Raw genomic sequence first — 16,117 nt, 5'->3', positions numbered from 1 at the left:
CCCGCAGGAGCAGGGTGCAGGGTGGGTGCTGTTGCGGTGCTGGGAGATGGATGGTTTGGGGAAAGGTCTGTTTTTTCCCCTTTTCGGAAACGACGTTTGGGGACTGGGCGATGGCATCCCGTGGGTGAAGCTCCAAGTCCTGGCAGCGGCGATTCCGCTGGGAATTTAACCCGCCCTCCCCACCAAACCAGCCACGGAACCACGTGGTGAAGGGTTTTATTGGGCAAAGCCGGCTCCGGCAGGAGGTTGGCACATCCCACCAACCCATCCCCATGAAAGAGGGCTCTGCTGGCTTGGCACCCCTGCACCCACATCTCCCCGGAGCCCCTCTCACCCCCAGTACCGGAGCTTGGCTCCACCGTCCTTGGAGCGGCCCTCGGGCTGCGGCATGGCCACAGCCAGGAGGTTTTCGGGCTCCAGGATGAACATGCTGTAGAGGTTCCAGAGCAGCATGGCCAGGAGGGGCAGGAAGGTCATGCTGAAGCCGAAAGCGCGGAAGGAGCGCCCGATGGCGTACGACAGCCAGTAAATCAGCCTGCAGAGAGTGGAGAGGCGCGGGCTGAGCGATCGGGGCTGGCACCCAGCTTCGCTCTGGCGGGCTGGCCCCGGCAAGGCCCTGCCAGGCAAGGCCAGCGCGGGAAGCGGGATGAGGGATGGAGCAGCCCTTCCCCTGTGCCGCTTTTCCTGGCTGTTGTTGGCCAGGGGAGGCACTGCCGGAGCGGGAGTTTGCAGCTGGGCACGGGGTTTGCCAGCACTGCCAGGCTCCGTTTGCACCCCAAGCATCCGGGTGGGGTAACGGAGCTGCTTACCGGGAGATGGCGAAAAGCCCGGTGAGCAGCGGGATGAGCTTGAGGGCCTCCTGCGGGAGGTAGGTGGCCAGCACTGCCATGTTGAAGAAGTAGAGGATGAAGAGGTGGATGGACTGGGAGACGTAGGTGCGGTGGATCTCCACCTCCCGCTGCAGCTCCCCGAAGGGCTCCAGCGCGGATGAGCAGAGGCGGGAGATGCCGCTGATGATCATCCCTGGGGGGGCAGAGAGAGGGGCTGAGCGGGCGGCCAGGGGGCGGAGGGCTGGGGGGGGACCAGAGAGATGCAACGGGGCAGGGGACCAGTGTAGGAAACCCCTCCTGCTCCATTTGGGAGCAAAGGAGCTGCAAAGAGCTCAACCCCGCTCTGCTCCCGGCTCCCCCGGGGGTAACGCTGCCCCGTTCATGGGGGGCAAAGGGCTCAGGACCCCGCAGCTCACCCAGGACGATGGGGAACGTGGCGAAGGCGGCGCAGCGCAGCGTGTAGACCAGGCGGGCGCTGACGGTGGGCATCAGTGGGGCATCGAAAGGCAGGAAGACGTAGGCTCCGTAGACAAGGCAGGGGCAGAGGAGCAGGGCCGCCGCCACTGAAGCCACGGCCTTGAAGTTGCCGGCCCTGCAGTCCCTGACGCATGGGCACGGTGGCTCCTGGGTCGGTGCCTTGGCCACCCGCCCCTCAAAGCCCAGCGGGTCCCTGTAGCGTGAGGGGCCCGTGGGGAGGAAGACCTGCTTCTGGCGGAGGATGTCGGGTCTGTCGCTGTGGGGCACGTAGCCCCCCTTGCCCTCCTGCTGGGGCCGCGGGGTGGCTTGTTTCTTCTGTTTGCTGGGGGTCCGCTCGATGCACTGGGGGTCGATGGGCACAAAGACATGGGCTGCCATCATGGGTGGCCCGGGGGCTTCCTCGGCTTCGGCCTCGGCTGGGGGGCAGGTGACAGCAGCCTCCCTGGGGGCTTCATGGCCCCCCTCAGGGCTTGAACGCCTCTTGGTCTCGGCGGGCTCTGGCTGGCAGTGGGCACCATGCTGGCACCGGTCCCATGGCAGGGTGCTGTCAGGGTCCCCCAGGTGCTCATCTGGGGCTGGTGGCACCTTGTCTGGGGGGGTGGCCAGGGCCACCTTCCCCAGCTCCAGCAAAGCCACCTCCTCAGGGGGCAGGACGGGGTCAGCAGCAGCCATGGGAGAAGCTGGTTCGGTGCAGGCAAGATGCTCTTCTGCGTTTCGGGGTGTCGAGAGGGGGCGAGGTCACTGCCCCTGCTGCTTTCACCCTGCGCCGAGAGACAGAAAAACCAGCAGAAATGAGAGGTCGGGTCACACGCACGGCCCCGGTGACAACGTGGGGTACTAACTGGCAGCTGCCACCCCGGAGCCCCCCCCCACCGCCCCCCTGCCCCCTAATAGCAGGGGGAAGCAGAGCCCAGCATCCCCGAGCCCCCACACCGGCAGTGGGCTCAGGGCATGCGGTACCGTGCGTGTGGGCACCGTCAGGCTTGGGGCACGTGGTACCACGTGTGTCGGCACCGTCAGGCTCAGGGCATGTCATACCGTGCGCATGGGCACCATCGGACTCGGGGGATGCGGTACAATGCGCATGGGCACTGTCAGGCTCAGGGCACATGGTACCACATGTGTGGGCACCATCGGGCTCAGGGCACGCAGTACTGTGCACATGGGCACCGTCAGGCTCGGGGCACATTGTACCACACGTGTGGGCACCATCGGACTCGGGGGACGCGGTACTGCACACATGGGCACTGCCAGGCTCGGGGAACGTGGTACCACGTGTGTTGGCACCATCTGGCTTAGGGCACTCAGTACCACGCGTGTGGGCACCATCGAGCTTGGGGCACACAGTACCATGTGCGTGGGCACCGTCAGGCTCAGGGAACGTGGTACCATGTGTGTCAGCACCATCCGGCTCGGGGCACGCGGTACCACGTGTGTGGGCACCGTCAGGCTCAGGGAACGTGGTACCGCGCATGTTGGCACCATCCGGCTCGGGGCACGCGGTACCGTGTGTGTGGGCACCATCGGGCTCAGGGGACATGGTACCATGTGTGTCAGCACCATCCGGCTCAGGGCACGCAGTACCACGCGCGTGGGCACCATCGGGCTCGGGGCACGCGGTACCACACATGTGGGCACCATCGCCCAGAGCTGGGCGCCTGGTGAGCCCCGGGTGCGTGGATCTGGCTGCAAAACCAGCACAGCTTGGGAATTCCTGCCCCATCTGGCCCAGCGTCCCGGGGGGTCTGGCTGGGCACCAGGGCGGGGGTTGCTGCCGGCTCCATCCGCGGTGCCAGCCCTGGTACTGGGGGGGGCCAGCCCTGCCGCATCGAGGAGCCGCGGTTAGAGCCAAGCTGAGCCGCGCCGAGCCAGATCTGCTGCCTGTTGTGGTTGGGGTGGATTCGGGGTGGGCACAGGGGGCTGCCAAGCGCTACCCGCCGTGGGGGAGCAGGAGATCCCGGCGGAGAGCTCGTGGGTTTCCCCCTTAGCAGGGGCTCCCCATCCCCAGGCGTTGCTGGCTCCGTGGGAGCCTCCTGCAAGGAGAAACGGCTCCTGCTGGGCACATGCACCCCCAGAAAGAGCCCCGGCCTGGCTGCGGGTGTGGGGAAACTGAGGCACGGTGCCGAACGGGGCCCCATCCGCGGCCCACGCGAGGGAACATGGCTAAAGCAGCATCTCGCAGGCCTCCCCCTCCCCGCTCCCAGCCCCCCCCGGCTCGTCACCCCGTGGGACACGGAGGGAAGGTGGCACCGGGCTCCCCGGGCTGCCAGACTCACCTGGAGAGAGGCGGGGGGCCATGGGGCCGGGGGGTGGCGGGAGCCGGGCTGGGGCCTTGGGACGCGGCCACTGCCGGGGCCCTGTGGACTTCAAACCTGCTCAACCGGGTGAGGTGGGGCTGGGCGGAACGGGCAGGCGCGGCCGCCTCACCCCACACAGAGCCTGCGGCACCCACACCCGCCCCCGGGGGGGTTCTGCGAGCCCACCCGGAGCTGGGGGACCTGGTGAGCCCACCCTGAGCTGGAGACGGATCCCCAGGGGGTCCCTGCGAGCCCACCCTGTGCTGGGGATGGGTCCCCAGGGGGTCCCTGTAAGCCCACCCTGAGCTGGGCGATGGGTCCCTCCATGTCCGGGGACGGGTCCCCTGGGGGTCCCTGGGAGCCCACCCTGAGCTGGGGACAGGTCCCCACGGGGTCCCTGCAAGCCCACCCTGTGTTGAGGGACATGTCCCCAGGGGGGCCACCTGAGCCCCGTGTGCTGGGGGACGTGTCCCCAGCGGGTCCCTGCGTGGCACAGCACAGCCGCCAGGCCGGGGCAGGCACGGGGCAGCCCCCCCCCCCCCCAACAGGGGGTCCCTGCCCGGGAGGCCGGCGGCAGGACCCGGGGCGGGGGGGGGCCAGGAGGAGCCCCCCGTGCCTGCCCTGGCAGACAGGGCCGGCCTGGCGCTGCTCCTGCCAGGGCCGCGGCCGCGCTGAGGAGGGGGAGCACCGAGGGGGACCCCGGGGAGCCCCCCCCGCTTCCAGCAGCACCAGCCTATGGCGCTACACGGCGGCACGAAGCGATTCCCTGGGGCAGGACCCCTCCTCACGGACCCCCATGATGGAGGGGCCGCTCTTTGAGCAGCCGGGGGTGCTCTGTGGCGGGGAAGGCCCACTAGGCCCCCAGTGGGAACCGGCAGCTGCCCTCAAGCCCGGTCCCGCCTCCCGGCGCCCATGAAAACCCCTTGACTGAAGCCGCCGCGGCCGCCATCTTTGCCAGTACTAAGTACTGGCGGCGGGGGGGGGGGGAGGGGACGGCGACCGCGTGCGCGCGTTGGGGCGCGTGCGCAATCTCGCGAGATGACGCCGCGCAGCCGCCATGTTGCCAGCACTAGGTACGGGTGAGGCGAGAAGGGCAACTCCCGCGAGGTGAGGCCGGCCCCGCCGCCGCCATGTTTGCCCGCCGCCCTCCGCTCTCGCGGCAAGTCTCGCGAGAGCTGCTCGGGGCAGGGGGCAGCCGCGCAGCCATGGCGGCCGAGCGGGGCCGGGGGCGGCGGCGGCGGCGGCGCGGCCGGTGCTGAGGGGGCGGTGGGCTGTGCCCGGCCGGGCCGGGCCTTGCCCTCTCCGGGCGCCATGAGCCAGGGCGGTGGGGCCACCGGCGAGAGCGGCGAGCCGGAGGCCAAGGTGCTGCACACCAAGCGGCTGTACCGGTGAGGAGAGGGGGGCATCGGGGGAGGGGAAGGCCGGGGCAGGGGGATGTCCCGGGGGGGGCTCGGAGGGCTGAGGGACGGAGGTGAGGGCGGGCTTGGGGGGTCTGAAGGGACTGGGGGGAAGGAAGGCGATGGGGCGGGTTCCAGTGGAGGTCGGAGCGTGAAGGGGGCTGGGGGCGATCGGGGGGGGGGCAGGGATGGGGAGGGGGACCCGGGGGACAGGGAGGGGGGAAAGGGGATGGGGAGGATCCAGAGGGGGACAAGGGCGAAGGGGATTGGGGTGGGGGGGAGGAGGGAGGCAGCGGGGAGGACCGAGGTGAAGGGGACTGAGGGGGGGTGCTCAGGGGGGGTCATGGGGGCTGGGGAAGGAGGTGGCGGAATCGGGGGAGGGCCGGGGGTGAACGGGGGAGGGGAGGGGGCGATCCAGGGGAGAGCTGGGGCAGAGGTATTCGGGAAAGGTGGGGGAAGGAGAGCGCAGGCTTTAGGGAAGATGGGGAGAAGCAGGGGAAGGGGATGGTGGAATACAGGTGAGGGAGATCGGGGGGAATCCAGGGGGAGTGGGCAGCGCTAAGGGGGGGCCATAGGGGGGCCTGTGGGAAGGGAGCAGCAGGAAGAGGGTTGTGTGGGATCCGGAGGAGACGGGCAGTACACGGGGTGAGGGGCGGCACTGGTGAAAAAGTGATATGGGCGATCCAGGGGGGATGAGTGAAGACAAAGGGCACTGGGAGAAGGAGCTGGGGGGGGGGGGGTGGGGTGTCGGCAAGGTGGGAGAACGGTGGAGAGATGGGGGGAAGAAGGCAGGTGGGAGGGTGAGAAGGGGATCAGGGGGTGTGGGGCACCCAGGGAGATGTGGGAGCTGGAGGATGGGGTTATGCAGGTTTCAGGGAGGTCGCGGCTGAGGGGGAAGGAGGTATGGGAAAAGTGGGATAAGGGCAAGATGTGGAGGGCATCCGGGGAGAGGTTGGGCTGGAGACGTGGTCCCTGGCATCGGCAGTAGACAGGGATTGCGTGGAAGGTGCTGGAGAACAGGGTGTGATGAGCAGGAGCCTGCGCCAGGACACTGTCCTGCTGTGTGGAGGGCAAGACTGCTCTAGCTGCAGATCTTCCCAATAAAACAGTTGCTGGGACTCCGCTCGCGCTGACATCTCTGCACTGTGCGTTGGAAACGGCATCAGAAGGCGAGAGTCAGGAAATGATGGTGGCCTTGGTCAGCTCGGCCCAGCAGGGTTGAGGTGCCACGCTGTCAGCACTGAGGTGCCTGGCCTCTGCTCTGCTGATGACTTGTTCTGTGAGTGTGGCCCAGAAATTGTCCCTTTCTGTCTCAGTTTCTCCATCAGTAAAGCAGATTCGTAGCGGAGGTTCAGCAGCGACAGCGTGGTTTCGGAGATGAGCAGAATGATGAGGGCAAGAGACGGGTTTGATGTCAGGGTCCGTTTTCTTTTCATCTTGGTGACATTGGGCATGTCCTTTCATTTTGTGGAAAACCTCACTGCCCTCCTCTAAAACAGGACAAGGCATGCCTCCCTCTGAGAAACCTGGCCAGATCCTTGCCCAAAAGTCCAAAGCACTAATAGCAGGTTTGAGTGGTAGTTACTAGAATTTGTTTCCTTCCATGATGCGCTTCATACGAGCACGTTCCCTGCACTTTGAAGTTATATTAGGTGCCTTTCTTTTTCTTATTGCGAAGTCAGTGGTAAAACACAATGGCTTGGATGACTGGAGGTGTGGGCTGCGTTGTCATGCTGGAAGCGCCTCTGGGGCTGTGGAGCTCTGTATCTGCTGTCACGCTGAGATACCCCGTTTGATTTTAGGGGTGGCTTCCCACATCTGCTAGCAGTTGAGCTAGCGCGGCGTAACACCTTGCCCGCTGCCACCTGAGGTGTGGTGGGCAGGATTGGAGAGCAAGTATGTGCTCCTGCTTGCAAAATGGAATGTGTTTTGTGTAAACTGCCTCCATCATGATTTAAGATGTGTTTTACTTTGTGGTCACAGTGGATCAGGAATGTGTGTGCTGCATAGCTCACCTGGCAAGCGGTACCTTGCTATGCCGCTGGAGCTCTCAAGCGAACATCTCTTGACCAAACGTGGGACTGGTCATCAAGGCAAGGAAGTGGTTGTTTTCTGTTTAGATTTGTATGGCAGAACGAGGTGTGTGGTTGCTTTAAAGCATTTTTACAACAGAAAAAAAGAAAACCATGCGCCTGTAGAGATGCCTTTTCTTTCAGCTGGAAGTAAGTATTGTGGTTTTAGAGCAGGATTTATAATATCTGCAGTGGCCACAAATTTTCATGCTACGTAGCTGAGAGCTCTCTTAGCAAGCTTTCTACCTTAACTTGTCTCTTGTCAATTCTTCTCTATTTCAGCCCGAAGTTCAGTTAGATGAAGCAGTAACTCCCTGTCCTCTTAAGAAGCACGTTGTACTTGGTGTGATGGCTGACTTGTCTCTGGAAACTTTTGGCCACTGGATTAAACAGTGCCTTTGAATCACAGATGTTTGAATGTCACAGTGCCAGCTAGAAACTGTGCTCGCGTGGGATCAGCTTTGTGTCTGCTCGGGAGAGCAGTGGGAGTTGAGCTCAGGTCTCCACGGACCTTGGCAAGTACGCTGGCCGTTGGAGTGGCCTCTTGGAGATGAGGTTGCCCATCGCTCTTTGTAGGATGGTCTTTGCTCTTTTCCATTCCAGTCTTCCTGGGTCAGTAATCCCCGAGTTTCACCTCGAAACGTGGCAGCTGGATTATCCTGGGTGGTGCTGGTTTACCATCTATGTTTTAGCGTAGGGTGACCAGATTTATTTTGCAGATTTCTTTTCGGGATTCTGGGTAACCATTAGCTCGTTGGCTTTGCGTTACTATTCTTGTCCGCCAGCCTTGTTCTGGGCAGTAGTATTTGTGTACTGACACATGCCAGGATACAAATGAATGGCTGCGGTTCCCTGAGAAATGTCTCACTCTTGAGAGGCTGTGGCCCTTAGTGATGTATTAAGTAAATAATAAAAAAAAATAGAGGACAAACAATTCTCCCTGCTGTCTTACCCCATCCCAGAATGTTAATGGCAGGGAAGGAAAGTGATAGAGGTGTCTGTGTGGCTGAAGAGGACTTTGCGTTGGACCCTTTCCACCCTGCTTGGCATGATGGGCTGTACTTGCTTCTTTTAATAGACTGGCATCTGATTTGCCTCCTCTGTGGTTCTGATGTGCTGTCTGAAAGCAACGTTTAAACCCAGCAGGTGTAAAAATGGGTATTAGGACAAAATCTGGCCTTCGAACTGCTGAGTAAAATTCAGCCCGTGGTTTGAAGCCACCCAAGGCACGAATGCTAAATAGCGTTTTAGTCAGTGCATGGTGTATAGCGCCTGTGTTGATGTTTCCTAATGCTTTTGAAGTGAGGCTGGCTCCTGTGCGTTTTGTCCTCACCGTGTCCCCTTTCCTCACCACTACGGACACAGGATCCTTGCAGGTCATCACTGGCTGTCACAGATTCTTCTTTTCCTCCTGCCTCCGCCTCTTCCAGCGTGGAGCTCGTGCGAATAAGATGACGTTTTAGCATGGGGTCTGCCTTCTGCCTTACAGCTCAGGGACCTGCATCCTAAAAGATAAACCTTGCTGCCTGCAAGTCACCAACTGTGTTTCTTTCTGAATCCATAAAAAGTAGCAGAAGCAACCGGTGTCTTCATGTGCCCATCCCTGACCATTGTAGGAAAGGAGGTTGTATGAGAGGCGTGCCCCGGGATGCCTCCCGCCCTCTGCTCGAGGGGAAGGTGAAATCCCCTCCCGATATCCCTCCTCCGATAGTCCCTGGAAGGAAATTACTTCACATTTGGCCGGCATTTGAGTCCCGGTGCATGTGAGGAGGCTTTCCTGAACTGCTCGATCACATTTCTTACCCACTGATACTGTTGGCAGCCAAAGAGCTGTCTTGTCTGCGTGCAGTTTGGGAAGGGGCTTCTGGCAGCTGCCTGTTGAGTAATTCCTCTCCTTTCACGGGTATTGTGCTGCACAGTATCAAGATGTCTGTCTGTCACTGCTGAACTCGGGAGGGTTCTTCGATGAGGTTTTGTGACCCTTTTTGTGAGAGGTTAGAAAAACAGAGGCTTGTTTGGCGGGTAAGTTACTGAGCAGTGAGAGAACCTGGACCATGTGCCCCCAAGGAATCTGGATTGAGTAAGTGGCAGAAGAAGGAGTCAGTGTTGAGTCTTTGCGGGCAGTTAACTGGCACATGAGGATTTGGATAGGTGGGTTCACACCTCCACATGTGACATCGCTCGCTAAGGGCTGACCCTGTCCTTGATGCTGGTGTCGACTGCTTGTAGTCACCGTGCAGTCATTTCCCACCTTGCGGTGTCGGTGACATGTGAGCTGGTATCAGACAGCAGCTGCCGATGCAGTGCGCGGCGAACGCGTTTGTACAGCTGTTTCGAAGACGTAGAGGCTGCCTATTCTGGGAATTAGAAGATCATAGTTTTCCTGTGCTGCACTCTGGGAATCAAATGATTCAGCAGTTCCCCTTTCTTCTGGTCACCCTTCTGCATAGGAAACAAATCGGTTCCCTGTGAGGCGCGCTGGTCGTTTCCTGCTGCAGCACTGGCTGCAGAGGGTCTTGAGGGTCATTTGAGTGACAGGACATTAATTGCAGGTTGCAGCGAGGGTATGTTTATTACCTTCTGCTTTTGTGACGATCTATTTTGGGGAACCGAAATGGGAGTGTGTGTATTTGGTGGTTGTTTTTTTTTAAAAAATTCCCCCTCCTGCCAATATGCTGTGAGCATGGATGAATGCTTCATGCTTACTGCCTTTTACCTGTAAACCAAAAAAGCATTTTACTTGCTTGCCTTCCTTGTTGTTGAGGACATTAGGGTGTTAGAGCTTGCAGAGGACTGTCAGGCTGTGTGAGAAAGATGCTAGTGAGCGGAAGTGGCTGAAGATAGCAAGGTTAGTAGCTGACTTTCATACGTGATTCTCACTCTGTTGTTGGTTTTCTTCTGATTGTTTAGGAAGAAGTTGGTTCAACTCTGGTGTTTTGGTCCCCCGAGCCATTGTGTAAGACAGTCCTGTTCCCTATGCTTCTCTTTTTCTGTGATGTTCTGTGATTTACTGAATGCAGATGAGAGTTCCAGTTATCCTGGCATGAAAGTCTTCACGTGCCCTAAAATGAGATGAGACATTTTCTCTTTGAGCTCTTGAATGTTCTGGTTGTTGGTTTGGGTTTTTTTTTGTTTTGTTTTTTTTTGTTGTTTTTTTGGGGGGATTCCTTTTAGTGTGGTGGGTTTGTGAAAGGAGATTTGCCTTGCTGGTAAGGGGCTGGTATATGAAACAGTGAGTTGCTTTACAGTAATATCTGTAGTTTTCAAGGAAGTGGTGGCGATTTCAGCCTCCCTCCTTAGCGTATGGCTTTGCATGCTCTCCCTTGCAAGTGCCCCGTATTTAATCCAGCAACCATTTGTGCATGTGCGCCAAAAAAAGGTTCAGTCGCTGCGTTGTGCTGCGAGTGTGATGAGGGAGTTTGCATTCTGCAGGCGATGGAGATTTCGGGCAGGGGGGAGCAGGCTGCTAGCAGCACCCAGCTGTTCTGCTTTGCAGAAGTTTGTTCGGATCGGGTCTGTCTCGTTCTGTATTTACGACGCGTCTCGGTTGTCTTCAGCTTCTTGTTCAAACAGCTCTCCGTGCGCAGCAGGCTCAGCAGCAGGAGCGGTAAAGGTGTTAGAACAAATGAGGAGTGACGGGTAGATGGATGTGAAGTTGAGGGGGAGAACAAGTACCTGTGGCCTTTGGTAGCTAATGGCTGGGGGTGGCTTGGAGAACGTATTTCTTAAGAGTCAACAGCTGGGAAAAGTTAATTTCAGGAGTCAGTTTATTGACCTCAAACACAGACTTGACAAAGGCAGAGATTTAGAGATGACCTCTCTGGGTAGGAAGGGTTTAACGTGGCTGGTCGATTTTTGCTTTATCAAACTGTCCGTGAGATATTGATGAGGGTGCTTGCCATCGGCGCTAACGCTTCTGTAAGTCCCTGGTTTTATTTCACTGCAACCTTCTGGAATTGTAGTCTGGTTTTTTTGCAGCTACAAACGTTCGAGTGCTTGAGATTTTACACACGGTGTGGTGTTCCTCCTCCAGGAGGAGAGTCTTGGGCAGGCAGTGATTCACTGAAGTATTTTTTTGCATGACTCAGAGGTTTGGAGGTTGCTTGGTCTGTCTTCTAGCTGGCTTTCGGAGGAAAATTCTCGTAATAGTTTTCACATTTTAGGCTGGTTCTCAATATCTGTTACCTATCACTGAGGGATCTTTAAGGGCTTTAGTCAATGAATCACCGTAACGAAGATCAGGAAGTTTTGGCAAATGAGAATGACGTGAGTTGCCTTCTTTCCTAGACAAGTTGGTAAGGAAACAGAAATCGGTGGAGGTTTGACTCTTACCCGATCAAATCAGTAATTGTTAGAAATCAATCCATTTTTTATTCATAGAGTTTAAGATGTTTAAATTAATCTGAGTGTGTGTATAGCGTGATTTAATTGCTGAGGTTTAAAGTTGCTAACGTGTCCAAAGACATTTGTGACTACTATTGTAGAAATAATTGGCATTTTTGACCAGACAGGCAGTGGTAACTGGTGATTAAACAGCTGATTTGCAGCCAAATCATTACAGCGCCTGTAACCCTGCTCTTTTTTTTCTTTCCATAAGCTTTTTAAAAGAGGGCAGAAAGGAAATCAATTAATATGGTGTGGTGATATAACGCGGCTTGCTAATAATGGAATTAACTAGGCTAGTATGGTTCTGCGTGGACACGCCAGATCTCATTAAATAATTCCAGATAGCCTGCTATTCTGAAACTTCTTTCTGTGTTACCTTGCAGGGCAGTGGTAGAGGCCGTTCACCGCTTGGATCTCATCCTTGGGAATAAGGCAGCCTATCAGGAAGTGTTCAAGCCGGAGAACATCAGCTTGAGGAACAAGTAAGTTGGGCAGAGCGCTCACGTTGGTTTTTGGTTTTGTATGTGTTTGGCTGGGGAAAATCCATGTGAAGCGACACAGGGAGGTTTTGAAGCTGCAGGTTCACTGTGCATTTGATTTGTAGCGCACCTGTAGGCTGGGGTGCCCTCCAGGTTTTTGAAGCTGAGGCTAGATTTCCGATCTGTAATTGAACAGCACCTAACCCTCCAGCCATGGACTGAAAGCTTTCCTGGGTGTCGTAATATAAATACGTTGTCTTCATGTTGGCCAATGCCTTCCTTGTAATTATCTTTAAAAAAAAAACAACAAACAAACCACCTGTGTGGTGAAGAAACTTCTTATATGTGTGAAAACTTTTATCAGGTTCAGAGGGTGCCTAGCAGGGATGATTTTTCTTACCAATTTTTTAAGCTGTCAAGACAATTCTTGACATTACTGCAATTTAGGAAGTTACTGATGGCCAGCTGAGCAAGGTAACGAGGTTAGGTGTGTGGCTTTTCCAGATGCTCTTGTGTGGGAGTGATCTAAGCTGTACCATCACCAGATGGCCTAGCTCATCCATCCTAATGAATTCAGATTTTCCTCTTCCGTGCTTCGGTAGTGGCAGCTGTGTTTAAAGCCGCTGTAGCTAAATGTGAATTTTCTGCTGGCTGTCTCAGGCTGCGGGAGCTGTGCGTGAAGCTGATGTTCTTGCATCCAGTGGATTATGGAAGAAAAGCAGAAGAGCTGCTCTGGAGAAAAGTTTACTATGAAGTTATCCAGCTCATTAAAACAAATAAAAAGGCAGGTATCTATGGCTTTGGCAGGAGAGAGTCTCTGGCTGTGCAGTGGGTAAGGCCAAGTTAAAAGCTTCATTTCCTTGGAGAAGCTGTGGTCTGAAGCTGTGGCAGGAAGCCAGGCACTCCTGAATTGTAATCGTGGAGCTGACATACGCTTTTTGTCTAGCTGTGGGCAGGTAAGCTTTAATAATTGCTGAGAGCACTGCCATTGCTGAGGATATTTCAACATAATTTGCTTCATTTTTGTCTCCCCGCTTTCAGAAGACATAGATCTTCGTAGGGAACGATGATCTTAAGAGGCTTTGTCAGCGCTGATTGTCTTTACTCCAGTTGCTCACTGGAGAACACTCATGCTTGTATTTCCGAATGCCGTGAACTCTCTCCTGGTGATTTGGTTGCCTGAATGTGTTTCAGGTTCTCTCGCTAGACACCTTGATTTTATTTATTTGTTGTTGCAGCAAGTATATAGGACCCTTAGTAAATACCATGAGGTGCAACATTGTTGAGCCAGAGGAGGTACAGAACTGTGCAAAACCGATTACAGCTGAGCTACCTGCTGTCTTGCTTCATCCTTGGTGTAACTTGGGTGGTCAGCCTAAAATGTTACCTAGGCTGCATTAACATATTCTCATTTTTCTTCCCTTCAGCACATTCACAGCCGTAGCACCCTGGAGTGTGCGTACCGGACTCACTTGGTGGCTGGCATAGGGTTTTACCAGCACCTTCTTCTCTACATTCAGTCTCACTATCAGCTGGAACTGCAGTGCTGCATTGACTGGACGCATGTGACAGACCCACTCATAGGTTAGTGCTCCGGCTCTTGGACTCGTGGGCAAGGCCTGAATCCCAGACAGGTGGCTTCCCCATCTTTGTTGCGGCATTCAAGGGATTATCTCCTTTTTTTTTTTTCCTCTCATTAGCCAGTTATCTGTTTAGAACAGACTGTCTGTCCTGCTCTCTTTTCTCCGACACTGTTTTGGTGGGGTTTTTAATGCTGAACTAGGGAAGAAAGAAGAGTTTCTAACAGGAAGAAAACGCTGTTTAGAAAATTCTTTAGCAAGTGTTTCGTGGTGGCAGATTTTTGTGGAAAATTGAAGAGCACTTCTGGCTGTACAGAACGTTTTAAAAAGCTTATTTAAAGCAGACAAACGGGCCATTGGGGGAAGAGGTTCTGGAAATCAACACATTTCTGTCAGGACATCCTATTCACTAGATAGAAGATACTGTTCCTCCTCTTGGTGCCCCTTCTGTCAGCGCTCCCTTCACGTGCTTCCTAGTTGTACTGTGTGTAGCTTTGAAACTGCTGTTGAATCTTGGACTGAGAACGTGAGGAAGCTCCCAGAACAGAGTAAGGTATGATAGGTGTCTCGGGTAACCGCCTCTGTGCATGCCCTTAGATGCAAGGTAATTTGAGGTATCTTAACTGTTAGGGGAGGAGGAAGAATAAGAGTGTTTACAGTCCTGAAACAGCTCAGGGCTGTGTATGCACTCGCATCCTCGATTTACCTTGTAATAGTTTGTTCCCATTTGCTCCTGGGCTGTGCTCCGTGGCTCCAGGGCGCGTGTTTCTGTTCGTGTGGCTCCAGCTCAGAAGTGGAGCCTCCAGATGTTTTGTGAACCGTATTAGCAAGGGTTTAATTGGTGTTCTTAAAGCTGGCAGGGGGGAGGGCGGCAGGAACTGGCACAAGAGAAGTTAGTATGTCTTTAGCAATAGAACGTTTTAGCTGCTGGTGTCCTATTCTTAGCTCTGAGAGATGATTGTATCATGATCAGCTTTGAAATGTCGGTTTAAAAGGCAGATGTCCCTGGCAACTGTTGCTTTGAGAAATGTATCTCGGTGCTGTAGAATTAATAAATTCTCGAAATGCACATTCCAGATAAGTTTGTACCCTGTGGTGCGTGTTTGCTTTTGAAAGGCTCCCCTTATTCAGGTTTCTTAATGTGTTTGGGCTCGTTTAATTAAAATGATGCAGCAGAGGGGTATGTAACCGAACAAGGGAGGTTGTAACCCTGCATCTGTGCAGAGAAGATGCATGTGTAAGAATCCCATCAGGGTGGGCACAGCCTAATGGCTGTATAAATGGGAGCAAGAGGATTCAAAGCAAAAAAAGAAAGGGATGATGGGTCCAATAGCGTATGTGGACACGGATTTGAAGGGTGTGTGTTTGTGTAATGCAGCTCGTACAGTGCCTGTAGTAAGTGGGAATCGTTCCTCACTGGTCACTTAAGCCTCCTGATTCCAGTTCCACCGTTTGAATCTAAGCCAAGAGGGAAGCAACTCGCTACGGGCTGGACTGGTCTTAAAAAAATCTTCCTTTGGGATTCCTGCTTGAGGGAATTTTCTCCTCCGGGAGGTGGAAGTCCTTGGCAACAGCAAGATTGAACCTGGACTGAATCTGTGCTCCTGGTCTGCCCGGTGGGCTCGCCGGAGAGGAAGCACAAGCGCAGTGGCCTTTGCTCCCTGATCTCTGGCTGAACCGTGATCCTGCGGGCTGGGGAGAAGGTGCTGGTGGGGAGATGGGAAGCACGGTCTCGCCAGCAGCGGACCCTCCCAGGAACTGAGTCACCTTGATGGTTTAAGTTAGTACAGATCAGCTGGCTGCAGCCTTCCCCTGTTGGTTTTGACACTTTCCACTGCCTGAAATTTTTTTTTTTTTTGTAAGTTCAGTACAGAACAGAGTATTTCAGTTGGAAGGGGCCTCTAATACGATCATCTAGTCCAGCTGCCTGACCTGTTCAGGGCTGACCAGAAGTTAAAGCATGTTATTAAGGGCATTGTCCAAATGCCTCTTAAACACTGACAGGCTGGGGGCATTGACCACCTCTCTGGGAAGCCTGTTCCAGTGCCTGACCGCCCTTTCGGTGAAGAAACGTTTCCTAATGTCCGGTCTAAATCTCCCTTGATGCAGCTTCGAACCGTTCCCATGCATCTTCCAGGGAGATCCCCACCTCCCTCTCCACTTCTCCTCTTCAGGATGCTCCTCAGCCTCCTTTTCTCCAAACTAGATGAGCCCAGAATCCTCCACCGCTCCTCACAGGACATGCCTTCCAGTCCTTTCACCAGCTGCTTTGCCCTCCTCTGGACACAAAGGCGGTTTTGTCTGGAGGCAATTCTTCCTAACCGACTGCAGCTGCCCTGTCCACAATGCAGATTTGCTGTCCTGATTTTTCCTTATTTTAATTCTCTTCCTCCCTTTTTTGGCTGGCCAATCCTAAATCTAGATCTCAGTCTTGAGGGTTTGTTTCCATCTTCGCTCTAAGGCGAGGTACGTTCGTGTTGTGGGCTACTGCCAGGTGCAAGTGCGCTCAGACTTTGTTCTGGCTTCCAGGGATTTGCGCCCTCATTAGCCATGCTAACGAAATCAGCCTCTTGACAGGCCTTATTAGCTTGTGCTCAAC

At 55.4% G+C, this 16,117-nt stretch overlaps 2 protein-coding genes across 3 annotated transcripts in view; one reads left to right on the top strand and one right to left on the bottom strand.

The window, feature by feature from the left end:
* Positions 1-199: 199 nt before the first annotated feature.
* On the bottom strand, positions 200-4,470 carry TMEM79 (transmembrane protein 79). The gene is made up of 4 exons (XM_037371024.1): positions 3,584-4,470; positions 1,247-2,068; positions 810-1,023; positions 200-535 (listed from the first exon to the last, which is right to left on the bottom strand). Exons 2-4 carry the CDS (start codon positions 1,977-1,979, stop codon positions 331-333), a joined length of 1,152 nt encoding a protein of 383 aa, XP_037226921.1. The 5' UTR covers positions 1,980-2,068; positions 3,584-4,470; the 3' UTR covers positions 200-330.
* Positions 4,471-4,800: 330 nt separating this feature from the next.
* The window catches only part of SMG5 (SMG5 nonsense mediated mRNA decay factor), a 31,875-nt gene continuing 20,558 nt past the window's right edge, over positions 4,801-16,117 (top strand). Inside the window, exons 1-4 of one of the 2 annotated variants that reach the window (XM_037370907.1) lie at positions 4,801-4,992; positions 11,843-11,941; positions 12,599-12,722; positions 13,366-13,522. In XM_037370907.1, coding sequence (XP_037226804.1) covers positions 4,916-4,992; positions 11,843-11,941; positions 12,599-12,722; positions 13,366-13,522 — 457 coding nt within the window. In that variant the 5' untranslated portion in view covers positions 4,801-4,915. The remainder of the gene's footprint in view (positions 4,993-11,842; positions 11,942-12,598; positions 12,723-13,365; positions 13,523-16,117) is intronic. The other variant, XM_037370906.1, reaches the window with a different exon arrangement.

This window comes from Falco rusticolus, chromosome 19, assembly GCF_015220075.1.
Source record: "Falco rusticolus isolate bFalRus1 chromosome 19, bFalRus1.pri, whole genome shotgun sequence".
NCBI classification, from domain to species: Eukaryota; Metazoa; Chordata; class Aves; order Falconiformes; family Falconidae; genus Falco; species Falco rusticolus.
The sequence above is the reverse complement of the archived record's forward strand: the minus strand, read 5'-3'. Positions and strand labels throughout refer to the sequence as shown.

Bases quoted from the DNA above. Each gene is read 5' to 3' on its own strand.
- TMEM79 (XM_037371024.1), bottom strand. From the start codon at position 1,979: ATGGCTGCTGCTGACCCCGTCCTGCCCCCTGAGGAGGTGGCTTTGCTG. The intron at 1,024-1,246 runs GTGAGCTGCGGG...CTGCCCCCCCAG, and splicing joins CACGTTCCCCATCGTCCTGG to GGATGATCATCAGCGGCATC. The intron at 536-809 runs GTAAGCAGCTCC...CACTCTCTGCAG, and splicing joins GGGCTTTTCGCCATCTCCCG to GCTGATTTACTGGCTGTCGT.